The following is a 17,665-nucleotide window of genomic DNA, read 5'->3' on the forward strand; positions in this document are numbered from 1 at the left end:
CATCCCAAGTCCCACCTCCCTGAGGACTCGCCCCCTGCTCTGGAAACTCCCCAGGGAGAAAGGACGTGTGGGTTTCCTCTTCCACTTCCTGTTTCCGGTCCTAACTACAGGAGCCGGCAAGGGTCACGCAGCGGCGCTTCCCGGCAGCCTCCGCGGCCGCAGTGTTGTACACAATCATCATGGCGGCCCAGGACGGTGGGTACCGAGGAGGGGGGAAGCAGGCTTGGCTTGTTCGCCTATCTTGGGGGTAGAGAGGGGATGGGATAAGCGGAGAACCGAATCTCCTTCCCTCGCCATAACTCCCCCCTTCTCGAATCCCTCCTCCCTCCATGCCCGCCAAACTCTTCTTCCCCTTGCCTCCGACCTTCTTTCTCCAGTCTCTCTTCCCCCGTTCCCCCCTACCCCTTACTCCCCCTTTCCAATTTTTCTGTCACTCCCTCTATTCCCGGCTTCCCCCTTACCCAAATTCTCCTTCCTAAAGCCCCCACCTCGCCCGTCATTTACTTTTTCCGCCGGTTTTTGTTCCCCTTTTTCTAATTTGTTCTTTAATTACCTCCCCTTCCCGGGCTCCCTCATTATCCAAGCCCTCCTGCTCCACTCCCACTCCCTCCTCCAATTTCTCCTCCCCAATCCTAGATCCCCCTCCCCCCCCCCCGCTTCTCTACTCTTTGCCCCTTCTCTCCAGCTCTCCCCATTTGTCACTCTCTTCTTCTCTTTTCCAATCTTTCACTCTCCCTCTTCCCCTTCTCTATTCTTTCTCCCCCCTCTTCACTTATCCTCCCCCATTTACTCGTACACTTCCCCCTGCTTACTTTCCTCTTCTCCTTGATTCACCCCCCCCCCCCCACACCACCTTTTATTTTTCTTACTACTGCTTCTTCCTCTTGCTTTCCCTTTTCCCCTCCCTCTTTTCTTGCCTTTCTAGCTCTAGTCTTGCCTGTCATTAATTCCTCTCTTGTTCTTGAGGTCACTGTTTTTAGCCCATACTGAGGCTGACTGCTTTCTATCCGTTCAGCTGTCACTGCTACTCATCTCAAATGAGTCCTCTCTGAATCCCCATGTGTCTTCTCCTCATAACTCGGGTTTGATTTAAAAATTGGATCCACGTTTCAGATTTTGGCTGTAAATTCTCTTTGGTTAAAAGTGAAAAATAAATTTATAAAAACTGTTTTACTTCTGAGAGAAAGTTACAAACTAGAGACTAAGTAGGGGTTTTTTTGTCTATAGAAATCGCTGAGCCTGGTATGGCGAGGATTACAGAGGGTGCACAGCTCAGCTGCAGAGAAGGTGGTGACAGAAGCAGCACGGTGTTGGCCGAGAACACAGTACTGCAGCCAGAAGGAGATGAAATTGCTTCCCAAAGCTCAGTCAGCAATGGGGGGGACTCAGAGGCTGACAGAGAAATGGTTGAACTCAAGATTATTTGGAACAAAAACAAATATGATGTTAAACTTCCTTTGGATAGCACTGGAGCTAATTTGAAACAGAAGATCCATGTGCTCACAGGTAAGGCTCACGGTTCCTACCTTCCAATCTTTTTGCTCATGAATAAACTCATCACCCTCAGCTCATGCTTCAGGACTCACAGGTAAAGTTTGTGCCTCCGAGTTTAACATTCATGGATAAAGCACATGCTCCCCATTCTCCACGCTTGGGTAAAGCTTGCATCCTCCATTTCTCTATGTTTACTGCTCAAAGGTAAAGTTCGCAGTCTTGTTCTTAGTTTACTGATAAACTTATGACCTCCCTTTTACCCCATGCTTGCTGAAAGCTCATGTGGCTTTTCACTGGTAACGGAACCCATACAGGAGGGGACAATACAGGATTTGGTGCTTACCAACAGGGACAGTATTTCTGATGTTGTAGTGGATGATCATCTGGGAATCAGTGATCACCAGATGGTGTGGTTCAGTATTAAAACACAAGAGATACTGATTGACATTAAATTCTTTAAACACTGATTGACATTAAATTCTTTAAACATTAAAAATTTGGTCAATTTTGGTTCGGAATGTATTGGTTCCTCTAGCAGTTTGTTGATGCTACCAAATTGCACTTACTGTTCTGTATTACACTTTCTGTTTCTGTTTTTATATGCTGATGTTTTGTATCATTGTTTTGCACTGATTGACATTAAATTCTTTAAACACAAAAAAAAAAACACAAGAGATGAAGGTTCATTCTAAATTGAGGATCCTAGTCTGCGGGAAAACTAACTTTTCAAAATGGGGGAGTACCTCAATGGGTCGTTAGCTGGATGGGAAAATCTAGGAGAAGGGCAATGGGCAAAGGATATATATAAGATCAACTAATCATTTTGTTAGGCAAGTAAATAAAGAGACGAGGAAAAAGAGGCTACTATGATTTTCTAAAGAAGTAGCTGAAAAGGTAATGGAGGAAAGGTTAGCATTCATAAATTACGAGATCACAGAAAGAGGAAGACAGGGGACAATATCTGGAAAAAAATTGAGAGGCTGGGAAACTAGTCAGGCATGCAAAAATTCAAATAGCAGAAAAAATAGCAAATATAGTAAAACGGGGGGGGGGGGGGGTACACACACACACAACATTTTTTAGATAGGTTAGTGATAGAAGGAAGGGCAAAAGTAGCATTATGAAACTTAAAGGTGAAGGGGAGGAATATTTAGAGGCTGATGAGGAAAAAGTAAAATTGCTTAATATGTTTGGTGAGGAAGGGCCTGGAGAAACACCACATAAAACAAACACAAATAAGATTGGAAGTGAGAGAAACATAGAAATGATGACAGAAAAGGACCAAACAGTCCATCCTGTTTGCCCTGCAAGCTTATGATAGCATCTGCCGTGCCATACAGGTCACCCCCATACTTAGTTTCCTAGACTTTCATAGTCGGGGCCCTTGTTTTTTGCTGTCTTGACCAATTTCCCATTAACCTCTTGACATTGAAGCAGAGAGTGGTGTTGGAGTTGCTTCAAAAGTATCAGGCTTATTGCTTAAGAGCAGTATCAGTTGCATCAGTAAGTTACCCCCATGCTTATTTGTTTCCCCAGACCATAAAAGTTAGGGTCCTTGTTGCTACCTTTCCCCCTGCTGTTGAAGCTGAAAGCAGTGATGGAGTTGCATCAACAGTATGAAGGTTATTGGTTAAGGGTAGTGACTGCCAGACCAACAAGTTACATAGAAACAGAGAAATGGTGGCAGAAAAGGACCAAATGATCCGCCCAGTCTGCCCAGCAAGCTTATGCCAGTATCTGCTGCACTGTGCTTTTCAGTTTCCCAGACAATAAAACAGGGCCCTCGGATGCTGTTTGAATCCAATTTCCCTTAACTCTTGCCGTGGAAGCAGAGAGTAATGTTAGAGTTGCATCAAAAATATCAGGCTGGGGGGGGGGGGGGTTATTTTCCAAGCCGGATAGGCCCTTATCGTGGCGGTAAGATTTAAATTAGGGAGAGGGGAGGAGTCTGGGAGGGAATTATGCTAAGTGGCGGCGGCACTGCTGCTGGCGGTAATGTTTCGAACATCGCTGACAGTAGCGCGGGGAACAGCACCACCTTTTATGGTGGCTATGCCCGTGATAGCCTGCAGCTAGCTGCACCGCTGCCAATCTAATCGGCCTCCTCCTGCCAAACCAGCTCCTTAGTTTAAATTCCTGATAATTTTTCACTTAGCATCCTATTTTCTACAGACAAATGTAGACCATCCTTACCATACAATCTTTTATTGCTCCATACACGGCCCCAGCCTCCAATGTATCCAAAACCATTTTCCTTACACCAGGTTTTGAGCCAGACATTGAAATTATCTGTGGCATAATCTTTCCTTTCCATGAAAAGGCAATAGTCTTTAGCATGTGTCTAATCTTAAACCTCAGTCACTTTTCAGAGCAGGTGTTCGTGAGGAACTAATTAACTTAAAGTAGATAAGGTAATGGGGCCGGATGGGATACACCCAAGGGTACTAAGATGTCCTGGCAGCTCCTCTGATTGACCTTTGTGTAATGCTTTAGAGTCTGGAGTCGTTCTGGAGGACTGGGAAAGGGTGAATGTGGTTCCTATTCACAAGAGTGGAAGTAAGGAGGAGGCCGGGAACTACAGGCTGGTTAGTTTGACCTCTGTGGTGCGCAAACTATTGCAGTCGCTGCTAAAACAGAGGAGAGTGCAATTTTTAGAATCCATTTTGCCTCTGATCTTGCAATCCATTGTCAGACATCTGATCAGTTCCTTTGGGTGATCAGAGAGCTAAATTAAGGAGAGAGCGCTAGATATAGTGCACTTGGATTTCAGCAAGGCCTTTGACACGATTCCTCACAGAAGACTTAAATAAATTGTGCGCCCCTGGTGTGGATCCTAGAGTGAATGACTGGGTTAGAAACTGGCTGAATGGGAGGCGATAAAGGGGAGTGGTAAATGGAGTTTTCTCTGGGGAGGGGGCTGTTGCTAGCGCTGTGCCTCAGGGATCGGTCTTTGGAACAATTCTTTTCAATATTTTTGTGAGCAACATAATGCAAGGGCTGTCGGGGAAGACTTGTCTTTTTGCAGATGATATCCTCATATCCACCGTGTTACAGGGTTTGATAACATGAGGCGTGAACTAGCAAAGCTCGAGGAATGGTCTAAGCTCTGGCAGCTAAGATTTAATGCACAATAAAGCAGAGTAATGCATTTAGGATGCAAAAACCCAAGGGAAAGCTACAGTATTGGAGGTGAAATTCTTCTAAGCACAAAGGAAGAGTTGGATCTGGGGACGATTGTATCCGATGACCTTAAGGTGGCCAAACAGGTGGATGAAGCGACAGTAAAAGTCAGAAAGCTGCTTGGCTGCATAGGGAGAGGAATGGTCAGCAGAATAGGGAGGTGATATTGCCCCTGTACAGGTCCCTGGTGAGCCCTCACTGGGAATACTGAGTACAATTCAGGAGATCGCACCTTCTAAAGGATATAAACAGGATGGAGTCTCTGCAGAGGGAGGCTGCTAACATGATCAGTGCTCTTCATCCTAAGGCACATGGAGATAGACTTAAAGATCTGAACATGTAGACCCCAGAAGAAAGGCGAGATATGATAGAGACATTCAAATATCTCAACAGTATTAGTAATTTATCTTCGTTCTCCCCCTCATTTTTTTCCTTCTCCCAGTTAAGGCAACCTTGTTAGAATGTAACTTTTATGCTCCTTCAAACTGTCTTGTTATATGGTTGGTTATTGTTTCTGCTTCGTTCGATGTAAACCGAGTTGATTTGATCTGTATCAAGAAAGTCGGTATATAAAAGCCTTAAATAAATAAACAAACAGTTCCCGGTGTGGACTTTGCTGCTGAAAGGCAGTGGGTGCAGGAAGCGGTGACGGACAAAGCCCTCTCCCTCCACAGCCGGAGACTCAGCCGGTAAGCACTGAGCCCAAGTAAGTTTAAAAAAAAAAAAAGAGGATTTCCTCCAGTCTCCTTGCTCGGCGCGCCGTACTAAGATTGTTCCCAGTCCCATTGGGGTAAGGGGAAGAGGGCTTCCCAGCGGGCTGAGCGGCCGCCCCCCCGGTGGCCTGGTTACCACACCACGTGGTAGGCCGCAGCGGCGCCTTCTTGCACGCATGTTTGTGCCTGTATTGCTTCGGTGTGCACAGTGCTTATTGGCTCTGCACACATGCTGTGCGCATAACGTCGCACATGAACATACACGCAGAATACACGTAAAGCCGGGCACACAGGCTGTGCGTGCACCTCGCTGCGGCCTGCTTAGGAGCCCGAAATCTGTGTGTGAAATATTTTAAGGGCGAGCCGTCTGAACAAGCAGTTATCGTTGCCAGTAGTTCCAGCAGTAAAGAAACATAAGCAACTTTCTCTCTGCGCTGCTGTCGTATTAATGTTTCACAGTCTGTCCTGGATTCTAACTTGTGTCAGCGCTGTGAGGAAGCCCAGGGACAATTGGCCTCCTCGGACTTTGCTAAGCCCGGCTCCTCCCATTCAGAAGATGGGTCAACCACAGCCTTAACTGGAAGTACCCCTGGGACTGGGTCATCCATGGGAGAGGTAAATTCAGCAGCACCTACCCCAGTACCTCCTGGGCTAGGCATCGACCCGGCCGCCTTCTCTTGGGTGGAATTCTTTCAAAGCCTTCGTACAGGTGCAGTCTGCTACCTCACTTGCCCCTGTCTGGACAGAACCTCGGCTGGTAAGCCCTCCCTCTCCCAGGCCTATCAGTAGCCCTCGAGACATGCCTCTCCTCACCATGGGTATCCCTGGCAGGGACTCGGACGGCACAGCCAAAGAAGAGGATTTAGATTCCTCGAAAGCTGGGGAAATCCCCCTTGGTTTAGAACTGAATTGGACCATGTTACGGTTTTTCCATAGAGACGAATTGCTGGCCCTGGTTTCTCAGATTCTGAAGATGCTGGGAGATCCTTGGGTAGACTCTGAAGAATCCCATTCTGATTTCCCTACAGAAAGCCTCTTGTTACTTTCCAGTACTGGAAGCCATCCAGGAGTTGAATGACCTGGAATGGGATGCCCTAGAAGCAAGTTTTAAAGGGGAACTAGCATTAGAAGCTCTATACCCACTGAATCCGGCAGTGAGAGCGCGTTTGTGTTTCCCTAACATGGATGCACTGGTCTGTGCCATCTCTAACTAAACAACTATCCCAGTGGCGGGAGGAGCAGCCTTAAAGGATGCACCTGATAGGCAGATGGAGGCCATCTTTAAACAGGCCTTTGACGCATAGCAATGACCTTATAGACTGCTGCTTGTTGTGCCCTGGTAGCTCGTTCGTGCCTGCGCCTATCTCGGGAGGTGGATGACTCTGTGGCGAATTCCAGAGCGGTTATGGAACCCGCCACCTTTTAGCTGACACGGGCTGGGACCTAGTCCATATCTTGGCCAGAGGAGTGGCCTCTGTGGTGGCGGCCAGAAGATAGCTATGGCTGCAGAATTGGTTAGCAGATGTAACCTCCAAGGCAAATCTCACAAAGATGCCCTTTAAAGGATCACTCCTCTTCGGAAGCAAATTGGAAAAGCTGGCCAATAAATGGGGCAAATCTCCAGTACTCCGGGTACCAAAAGATAAGAGAAAGCAGTTACAGCACCTCTTGCCCATGAGGGGTCAATCCAGGGGCTCATAATGCTTTCGCCCCTACAGAAACTCGACATTTCAGAGGTCTCGGTCCTTTGGGTCATCTAACTCCTTAAGGAGTTGCAGCCCAAGAGAGGGTCAAGCATGGGTTCCAGTTCGTCCTGAACCTCCCAGTGAAGTTTTGCCGACCCGCCTTTGGAATGAGGTGATAGGGGGGGTCAACTGTTACTTTCTAAGCAGGGAGAGTATGGATCTAGGAGAGTGGGTGTTGTCAGCCAAAGCTTTTTAGCTGGTAGTAGATTGCTGGGGTCTCCTGTCCATTGACCTGCTGGCTGCATCTCACAAATGCAAAGGTTCCTTGATTCTTCACTTGCAGAAGAAATCAGTTGACCCTGGGGATTGACGCTCTCTTTCAGACCTGGCTGGAAGAGGAGCTGCTATACGCCTTCCCTCTATGGTCCCTCCTAGGCAGGGTCATTCGCAGAATCAAGCACCACAGGGGATTAGTCCTTCTAGTAGCTACAGATTGGCGCAGGCGTCCATGGTATGCACACATGCGAAGACACCTGGTGGAGAACCCCCTGTGCCTCCCACCGCACAGGAACCTGCTACAGCAGGGACAGGTCCTTTATGAGGATCTGACTCTATTCTGTTTTACGGTCTGGCCCTTGAGAGGGCTCACCTGATGAAGCAAGAATATTCGGTAGCAGTAATTGCCACCTTACTTCATGCGCAGAAGTTCTCTACGTCCCTAAAGTATGTGTGGGTCTGGAGAATATTTGAGGCCTGATGCGAGGAACACAGTGTTCCCCCCCAGACGGTCAAAATCCCACTAATTCTGGAATTTTTGCAGGACGGCTTGAATAAAAGTTTGACCCTTAACTCTATGAAGGTCCAGGTAGTGGCTGTCTCTTGTTTCAGGAGCGAGGTGAATGGAACCCGCCTGTCGGCTCATCTGGACATGACCTGTTTTCTGAAATTTTATTTATTTATTTATTTATTTATTTAAAAACTCTTCTATACCGTCGTTAAGTTGGAGAACCATCACAACGGTTTACATATAGGCACGATAACAACTATGAGTGGTATAGATTACAACTAGAGTATGTGCTGACATAGTTCGGTAACAATATAGTGCAATAAGCTAAAAGTTTAAGTGAGCTAATCAATTTGGTATGACATTTCTCAATGGAATAAAATTAACATTACTATGAGTTTGTTCGGTGTGTCCAACTTAATCAATTGGTTTTCTCCTTCACTTTGTCTTTATCGAAGGCTTGTTTATAGAGCCAGGTTTTCAGGTTAGATTTGAAGATTTTCAGATTTCTCTGGAGCCTTAATTCGAGAGGCATGGTGTTCCATATTATGGGGCCAGCCAGTGATAGTGCTCTTTCCCTAACTTGGGTGAAGCACCTCCAGCCACCCCTACGGTGGCCAGTTCCCTTGTGCAATCTTAATCTAGTATTGGAATTTTTGGCAGGGCCCTCCTTTCGACCACGGCACAGTCTGTCCTTGCGTCTATTAACCCTGAAAATGGTGTTCCTGGTGGCTGTATGCTCAGCACGTTGCATCTCTGAACTACAGGCATTGTCGTGTCAGGAACCATTCCTTGGGTCAGGGCATGACCTTGGGTCATGAGGCATCAGGCCTCCAGGAGCGTTACAGCTTCGTACCGTTACATCCTTCTTGCCCAAGGTAGTCTCAGTTTCATTTGAATCAGTCCATTTCGTTGCTATCCCTGGAAGAGCACAAGGACACGGAAGAATACCGCCTCCTTCACCATTCGAATGCCAATAGACTTTTGGTGTGGAAACTGGAAGTTTCAGAACCGGTTTGAAAGATGGGACCACCTGTTTGTCCTTCGGTGGAAGGAAACAGGGTTAACAAGCTTCATGGGCTACTATACCTCGCTGGATTAAGGAGATGGTCACAGGAGCCTGTGTGGAGGCAGGAAATCCATTACCTTCTCAGGTTAAAGCTCATTCCACCAGGGCTCAGGCGGTCTCATGGGCTGAAGCTTAGACTGCTGCCTCCCATTGATATCTGCCAAACGGTGATGTGGTCCTCCTTGCACACCTTCTGCTGGTTCTGTCACCTGGATGTTCATGCCCAGGAGGACGCAGCCTTTTTGCAAGGGCGATATTAACTGGACTGCAGGCAGCCTCCCGCCCTGATCATGAGTAGCTTTTGTACATCCCATTGGTCCTGAGTCCATCTGGTTACACGCTAGGAAATGGAGAAATTACTTACCTGATAATTTCATTTTCTTAGTGTAGACAGATGGACAGCTGCTCAAGAACGGTGCCAAGGATTCACCCGTTGAGTGCATATCGATCCCAAGAGTTTACAGGTAAGCCAGTCCCTAGATTAGGGCATCTATATTCTTACTGAGGTTCAGGGTTTATGATTGGTTGAGTACAGTTATGGTTATCCATTTTTAATCAAGTTTTTTTGGTAGTATGTCCACAGTGGCTTTTGAAGAGGATACTGAAGGGCTGAGGTCACTGAAGGGTGATGTCAGTTATGAAACCTGACTCTGTCTCCATCTGCTGGCAGGGGAGCATAAACCCATTGGTCCTGAGTCCACCTGTCTGCACTAGGGAAAACAAAATTATTAGGTAAGTAATTTCTCCAGTTGTCTCCAGTTCACGTTCCTGGTAGGCATTATACATTGGTTATGAGATCTCCAAGAAGATGGCTTTAAGGTCCTGTTTTGAACTCCATGGATATTTGTAGATCAGAGTAAAGGGTCCATTAGATTCTATGCATGTTTTTTCCTTCTGTTAGAAAAAGAAAAACTTTGTTTGTTCTAGGTGCTGCTCAGCCCCTTAATGACCTTTCAGCATTTGTTCTGGCGAAAGATCTCTAGATAATTACTAATGACAGAGTTGTGACCACTGTCCTTTTTGGGTCTAAGCCAGTTTAGAGCCCAGCTCTCTAGCAGTTGCCTTCTGATGTGCCCGTTCTGGGTGGTAAAATGTTTCTTTTCTCTAGGTCTTCCACCTGCAATGCAGAAAGTGATGTTCAAAGGGCTTCTGCCAGAGGATAAAACCTTAAGGGATATCAAAGTGACAAACGGGGCAAAGATAATGGTGGTGGGCTCGACGATAAACGATGTGTTAGCAGTAACCACGCCTAAAGAGAGCCTTCAGCCGGAGGTGAAAGCAGAGGAGAGCACGAAGGAACCCCTGTGCAGGCAAAAGGTTTGTGGCACAGAAGCCTCTCCCCCGTCTTCAGCAGCAACGTCCGTCTGTCTGTCTGTCGCAATTTGTTAGCTGGAATCTCACAATATTTACATTTTTTTATTCCACAGCAACACAGAAAAGTTTTAGATAAAGGAAAACCAGAAGATGTGATGCCAGCTATAAAGGGTGTGCAGGTGAGTAAAGGTCGTAGTGCAGCCCCAGCGCTTCCGTCTCTTCTCCATCGCTGACAAACTGAAAAGTTGGAAATTCAAACGCTTTGTCCAGTTTGTGTCGGGTATTTTAACAATAAGCTGTTAAATTTATAGAGACTGGGAGTCATTTGAGTTCGTAGAGCCTTCAGCTTGCTCCACATAGGACCTGCCAATGGCAGGCAATGGAGATGTCTGCAGAACTGAAGACCCTTTCCTTTCTCTGATGGGCATGAATGTGGCTGTAGCAGAGGTGGGAGAACCATGACCCATGGCCAAAACTGGCCCACCCAGCTCTGCTCAGTGTTATGATCTTTGACATGCCTGCCGACATTACCCTTGTTAGCATGACATCAAGGGGGACGTTTTGGGCCTTCGTTGAGGACATTAGGGTAAGCAGGCCAGAGCATCGGTGGCCTGGAGATGCCATCATGTGGACCTGGTGCCCTTTCTTCTCCCAGGAACCAGAGAACTCCATGTCTTCAAGGTGCAGCAGCGTCCTGATGGCCCCCCCCCCAGCACTGCAGCAGCAGGAAGAGTCACAGCTCAGACTGGTGGTGATGGCAGCTTCAGTCAGTTTAGGGGTGCGATGCTTTCTCCCATCCGACTTCCACTCTCAGCAGGCAGGGAATGCACATGGCAGCTGCACTGCACTTCTTTCCCACGCCCCCACCTCAGCCCTGAAGGGTAGAATAATGGGAGGCGCATAGACCCAGCATCTTAATCCTCAGACTGCCAAGGCTTGAAAGAATGTTTTGTTGTTGCCTGGTCCAGCCTAGGGACTAACCTGGGGGATGAGACAGGAGTTAGTGAGAGAGGAGAGTGGGGACAAGAAAAAGGTTGGGAAAATAGGGAATTTTGAGCGCAACGGGAAGGGGGGAAGAGTGTGTTGGTGTCTGGGAGGAGAGGAGGATGCTGGGGTCTGGTTGGGAAGTGTGAGGGGGATGAGAGGAGGATGCTGGGGTCTGGGAGGAGAGGAGGATGTTGGGGTCTGGTTGGGAAGAGTGGGGAAGGAGAGGAGGATGTTGGGGTCAGGAGAGGAGGATGCTGGGGTCTGGTTGGGAAGTGTGAGGGGGATGAGAGGAGGATGCTGGGATCTGGTTGGGATCAGGAAGGAGAGGAGGATGCTGGGGTCTGGGAGGAGAGGAGGATGCTGGGGTCTGGGAGGAGAGGAGGATGCTGGGGTCTGGGAGGAGAGGAGGATGCTGGGGTCTGGGAGGGAAGTGTGAGGGGAGGAGAGGAGGATGCTGGGGTCTGGGAGGGAAGTGTGAGGGGGAGGAGAGGAGGATGCTGGGGTCTGGGAGGAGAGGAGGATGCTGGGGTCTGGGAGGAGAGGAGGATGCTGGGGTCTGGGAGGGAAGTGTGAGGGGAGGAGAGGAGGATGCTGGGGTCTGGGAGGGAAGTGTGAGGGGGAGGAGAGGAGGATGCTGGGGTCTGGGAGGGAAGTGTGAGGGGGAGGAGAGGAGGATGCTGGGGTCTGGGAGGAGAGGAGGATGCTGGGGTCTGGTTGGGAAGTGTGAGGGGTGGAGAGGAGGATGCTGGGGTCTGGGAGGGAAGTGTGAGGGGAGGAGAGGAGGATGCTGGGGTCTGGGAGGGAAGTGTGAGGGGGGAGGAGAGGAGGATGCTGGGGTCTGGTTGGGAAGTGTGAGGGGGAGGAGAGGAGGATGCTGGGGTCTGGTTGGGAAGTGTGAGGGGGAGGAGAGGAGGATGCTGGGGTCTGGGAGGAGAGGAGGATGCTGGGGTCTGGTTGGGACGTGTGAGGGGGAGGAGAGGAGGATGCTGGGGTCTGGTTGGGACGTGTGAGGGGGAGGAGAGGAGGATGCTGGGGTCTGGGAGGGAAGTGTGAGGGGGAGGAGAGGAGGATGCTGGGGTCTGGGAGGAGAGGAGGATGCTGGGGTCTGGTTGGGACGTGTGAGGGGGAGGAGAGGAGGATGCTGGGGTCTGGTTGGGACGTGTGAGGGGGAGGAGAGGAGGATGCTGGGGTCTGGGAGGGAAGTGTGAGGGGGAGGAGAGGAGGATGCTGGGGTCTGGTTGGGACGTGTGAGGGGGAGGAGAGGAGGATGCTGGGGTCTGGGAGGAGAGGAGAGGAGGATGCTGGGGTCTGGTTGGGAAGAGTGAGGGGGAGGAGAGGAGGATGCTGGGGTCTGGTTGGGACGTGTGAGGGGGAGGAGAGGAGGATGCTGGGGTCTGGGAGGGGAAGTGTGAGGGGGAGGAGAGGAGGATGCTGGGGTCTGGTTGGGACGTGTGAGGGGGAGGAGAGGAGGATGCTGGGGTCTGGGAGGAGAGGAGAGGAGGATGCTGGGGTCTGGTTGGGAAGAGTGAGGGGGAGGAGAGGAGGATGCTGGGGTCTGGTTGGGAAGAGTGAGGGGGAGGAGAGGAGAGGAGGATGCTGGGCTCTGGGAGGATGCTGGGGTCTGGTTGGGAAGAGGGAGGGGAGGAGAGGAGGATGCTGGGGTCTGGTTGGGAAGAGTGAGGGGGAGGGGAGGAGAGGAGGATGCTGAGGTTTGGTTGGGACGTGTGAGGGGGGAGGAGAGGAGGATGCTGGGGTTTGGTTGGGACGCGTGAGGGGGAGGAGAGGAGGATGCTGGGGTTTGGTTGGGACGCGTGAGGGGGAGGAGAGGAGGATGCTGGGGTTTGGTTGGGACGTGTGAGGGGGAGGAGAGGAGGATGCTGGGGTTTGGTTGGGAAGTGTGAGGGGGAGGAGAGGAGGATGCTGGGGTTTGGTTGGGACGTGTGAGGGGGAGGAGAGGAGGATGCTGGGGTTTGGTTGGGACGTGTGAGGGGGAGGAGAGGAGGATGCTGGGGTCTGGTTGGGACGTGTGAGGGGGAGGAGAGGAGGATGCTGGGGTTTGGTTGGGAAGTGTGAGGGGGAGGAGAGGAGGATGCTGGGGTCTGGTTGGGACGTGTGAGGGGGAGGAGAGGAGGATGCTGGGGTTTGGTTGGGAAGTGTGAGGGGGAGGAGAGGAGGATGCTGGGGTCTGGTTGGGACGTGTGAGGGGGAGGAGAGGAGGATGCTGGGGTTTGGTTGGGAAGTGTGAGGGAGAGGAGAGGAGGATGCTGGGGTCTGGTTGGGACGTGTGAGGGGGAGGAGAGGAGGATGCTGGGGTCTGGGAGGAGAGGAGGATGCTGGGGTCTGGGAGGAGAGGAGGATGCTGGGGTCTGGTTGGGAAGTGTGAGGGGGAGGAGAGGAGGATGCTGGGGTCTGGTTGGGAAGTGTGAGGGGGAGGAGATGAGGATGCTGGGAGGAGGGGAGGATGCTGGGGTCTGGGAGGAGAGGAGGATGCTGGGGTCTGGTTGGGACGTGTGAGGGGGAGGAGAGGAGGATGCTGGGGTCTGGTTGGGATGTGTGAGGGGGAGGAGATGAGGATGCTGGGAGGAGGGGAGGATGCTGGGGTCTGGAAGGAGAGGAGGATGCTGGGGTCTGGTTGGGAAGAGTGAGGGGGAGGAGAGGAGGATGCTGGGGTCTGGTTGGGACGTGTGAGGGGGAGGAGAGGAGGATGCTGGGGTCTGGTTGGGAAGTGTGAGGGAGAGGAGAGGAGGATGCTGGGGTCTGGTTGGGACGTGTGAGGGGGAGGAGAGGAGGATGCTGGGGTCTGGGAGGAGAGGAGGATGCTGGGGTCAGGGAGGGAGAGCATCATGCTAGGATATGGCTCAGAAAGTGCCATCCAGTAATTTTTCTGTAATAGTCTTATTTAAATAATGTTAAAAGTGCTACAATTTTACTGAGTGTAAGAAGGATTGTAAAGCTTTAGTGTATTTTATTATGTAAGCTGGGGGGATATTGTGGCAACAGCTTGTCCATGGCTCTGCCAGACCCACCCTCATCCTCCATGTTCTCTCCCTAACTGGACACCCGCCCCGGCCACTGGAGCAGGCAGGAGCCAAAAAGGTAGTCCTGCAAGAAAGGTTTGCTCACCCCCAGCCTCCAGGAAGCATTGGTGCTCTGTGTCTGTTCCTTTATATGAGAAATGTAAGTACTGCCTGTGACCCGAGTGAGTCACCAGACCCTCAGAATAAAACAATAAAATGCCGGCTGTGCCAAGGAAAGAAAATGATCCGTTGTGAATGCTTCTCAAGGAACATAGATAGTTTTTACGTGCAGTGTATCCCGTTTATTAAATAATAATCATCTACATTAGGAGGTCTGCTTGCCTTAAATAGCACTGCTCTATGTACATCCCACGCATTTGTAGTGGTGCAAGGGTCATCCCAGGGTCAGTAGCTTCTTTCCGTCAGTAAGAGCAGGTTCTTGCTGTGACCATGGCTGCTTGTGTTTCATTTCTTTTGCCAGGAGCGACTGCCTACAGTGCCCTTATCTGGGATGTACAATAAGACAGGAGGGAAAGTGAGGTTAACGTTCAAACTGGAACAAGATCAGCTGTGGATTGGCACGAAAGGTAAATATGATGCGCTCTGTACTGTTATACTGCTCGCATATCAGTCCAGAGCTGCCCAAGGGAGGAGTAAAAGCAATAAAGGAGCCATGCGTCTGTGCCCCGGGTGCTCTTCCCCGGGTGGGGGTCCCCTTGCCTCTGTGTCCTGGGTGCTCTTCCCCGGGTGGGGGTCCCCTTGCCCCTGTGCCCTGGGTGCTCTTCCCCGGGTGGGGGTCCCCTTGCCCCTGTGTCCTGGGTGCTCTTCCCCGGGTGGGGGTCCCCTTGCCTCTGTGCCCCGGGTGCTCTTCCCCGGGTGGGGGTCCCCTTGCCTCTGTGCCCCGGGTGCTCTTCCCCGGGTGGGGGTCCCCTTGCCTCTGTGTCCCGGGTGCTCTACCCCGGGTGGGGGTCCCCTTGCCTCTGTGTCCTGGGTGCTCTTCCCCGGGTGGGGGTCCCCTTGCCTCTGTGCCCCGGGTGCTCTTCCCCGGGTGGGGGTCCCCTTGCCTCTGTGCCCCGGGTGCTCTTCCCCGGGTGGGGGTCCCCTTGCCTCTGTGCCCCGGGTGCTCTTCCCCGGGTGGGGGTCCCCTTGCCTCTGTGCCCCGGGTGCTCTTCCCCGGGTGGGGGTCCCCTTGCCTCTGTGCCCTGGGTGCTCTTCCCCGGGTGGGCGTCCCCTTGCCCCTGTGTCCTGGGTGCTCTTCCCCGGGTGGGGGTCCCCTTGCCTCTGTGTCCTGGGTGCTCTTCCCCGGGTGGGCGTCCCCTTGCCTCTGTGCCCTGGGTGCTCTTCCCCGGGTGGGGGTCCCCTTGCCTCTGTGCCCCGGGTGCTCTTCCCCGGGTGGGGGTCCCCTTGCCTCTGTGTCCCGGGTGCTCTTCCCCGGGTGGGGGTCCCCTTGCCTCTGTGTCCTGGGTGCTCTTCCCCGGGTGGGGGTCCCCTTGCCTCTGTGCCCTGGGTGCTCTTCCCCGGGTGGGGGTCCCCTTGCCTCTGTGCCCTGGGTGCTCTTCCCCGGGTGGGGGTCCCCTTGCCTCTGTGCCCTGGGTGCTCTTCCCCGGGTGGGCGTCCCCTTGCCTCTGTGCCCTGGGTGCTCTTCCCCGGGTGGGGGTCCCCTTGCCTCTGTGCCCTGGGTGCTCTTCCCCGGGTGGGGGTCCCCTTGCCTCTGTGCCCTGGGTGCTCTTCCCCGGGTGGGGGTCCCCTTGCCTCTGTGCCCTGGGTGCTCTTCCCCGGGTGGGCGTCCCCTTGCCTCTGTGCCCTGGGTGCTCTTCCCCGGGTCGGTGTTGCATGCGCTTGTTCTAATCTCTCTGTTTTTATTTATTTTTTCACCATAGAGAGAACAGAAAAAATACCAATGGGGTCAATTAAAAATGTGATCACTGAAGCAATTGAAGGATATGAGGACTATCACATGATGGTGAGTAACGGAGCGAGAGAAGGAGCCACGTTGCAGGAGCATTTCCCTCTGTTTCATGCTGTCCTGCTGGACTGAGGGTAGAACAGCAGAGTTATGGCACTTTACTTCTGTAATAAATATCAATAAGTGGATCATAAAGCATAAATCCCACATAATATTCAATAATTTGTCAAAAACCGGTCAGTATCATACTTCCAGTATTGGTTAATAGCTGAAGAAAAATCATATGCCAACTTGTATTTTTCTCTCTTATTTTTAATTCTTTTTGCTTGTGTTTGGTAAAAAAGAAACCTTCCACTTGTGATTCTTCTAACGAGTTGTAAAATCTTTAAATTGTTTTTCTTTTTCACTTCGTGCACAATTAAGCTCTGGAATTCATTGCCAGAGGATGTGGTTAAGGCAGTTGGTATAGATGCATTTAAAAAAAGGTTTGGACAAATCCATAAACTGCTATTAACTAAGATGAGTTGGGGAATAGCCACTGCTTAATACCGGCATTAGTGGCATGGGATTTATTTACTGTTGGGTACTTGCCGGGTACTTGTAGCATGGATTGGCCTCTATTGGAAACAGGATGCTGGGCTTGATGGATCCTCAGTCTGACTCAGTATGGCAATTTCTTAAGTTCTTATGTTTTTAACTCTAGTTAGGATTATTCTTCCCTATAAGTATCACTTTGCAATTGTCACATTAAGTTTCATCTGTCATTTAGATGCCCAATCTTGCAGGGTCCTCTTGCAATTCTTCATAATTGGCTTTTGATTTAAGTGCTTTGAAAGATGCTTGGTTGCAGAATGGTCAGCAGAATAGGGAGGTGATGCTGCCCCTGTACAGGTCCCTGGTGAGACCTCACTGGGGATACTGAGTACAATTCTGGAGATCGCACCTTCTAAAGGATATAAACAGGATGGAGTTGCTGCAGAGGGAGGCTGCTAACATGGTCTGTGGTCTTCCTTCTAAATCACATGGGATAGACTTAAAGATCTGAACATGTACACTCTAGAGGAAAGGTGAGATATGATAGAGACATTCAGATATCTCAAAAGGTTTCAATGCACAGGATCTGGGATGAGGATGAAAGGGGATAGACTCAGGAGATGTCTTGGGAAATATTTCTTTCCAGGGAGGATGGTGGATGTGTGGAAGGCCTCCCAGGGAAAGTGGTGGAGCAAAAGGGGACTCTGAGGGACTGATGGGATTTGTAAGGGCGTGGGCAGAGCGGATAGAACCTGCCACCGCTTCCTGCCATCACGTTTCTATGTTTCTGTTCCATGCATTAGAAAAAGTAGAAAGAAGACCAAAAGTCTGCCAGCATGGTTAAATGATGAGGCAAAAAAGGTTATAAAACGAACGCTGGTAAGTTAGATGTAAAGCATTAATAAGGCAGGCCGAAAGGGAATCTTATCAAAGTCCTCTCTTTATACTTAAATGCTATCGCAGTAGTTTTCCTACGGTAATT

The 17,665-nt window shown here is 50.7% G+C and overlaps 1 protein-coding gene across 2 annotated transcripts in view; it reads left to right on the forward strand.

Moving 5' to 3' along the window:
* Positions 1 to 42: 42 nt before the first annotated feature.
* Positions 43 to 17,665, forward strand: part of UBFD1 (ubiquitin family domain containing 1) — a 29,886-nt gene continuing 12,263 nt past the window's right edge. Inside the window, exons 1-6 of one of the 2 annotated variants that reach the window (XM_029577664.1) lie at positions 43 to 195; positions 1,228 to 1,506; positions 10,034 to 10,242; positions 10,353 to 10,418; positions 14,725 to 14,830; positions 16,124 to 16,206. In XM_029577664.1, the coding sequence (XP_029433524.1) occupies positions 180 to 195; positions 1,228 to 1,506; positions 10,034 to 10,242; positions 10,353 to 10,418; positions 14,725 to 14,830; positions 16,124 to 16,206 (759 nt within the window). In that variant the 5' untranslated portion in view covers positions 43 to 179. Of the gene's footprint in view, positions 196 to 223; positions 248 to 1,227; positions 1,507 to 10,033; positions 10,243 to 10,352; positions 10,419 to 14,724; positions 14,831 to 16,123; positions 16,207 to 17,665 lie in introns of those variants that run through there. The other variant, XM_029577665.1, reaches the window with a different exon arrangement.

The sequence above is a fragment of the Rhinatrema bivittatum genome, chromosome 14 (assembly GCF_901001135.1).
Source record: "Rhinatrema bivittatum chromosome 14, aRhiBiv1.1, whole genome shotgun sequence".
Lineage (NCBI taxonomy): Eukaryota > Metazoa > Chordata > Amphibia > Gymnophiona > Rhinatrematidae > Rhinatrema > Rhinatrema bivittatum.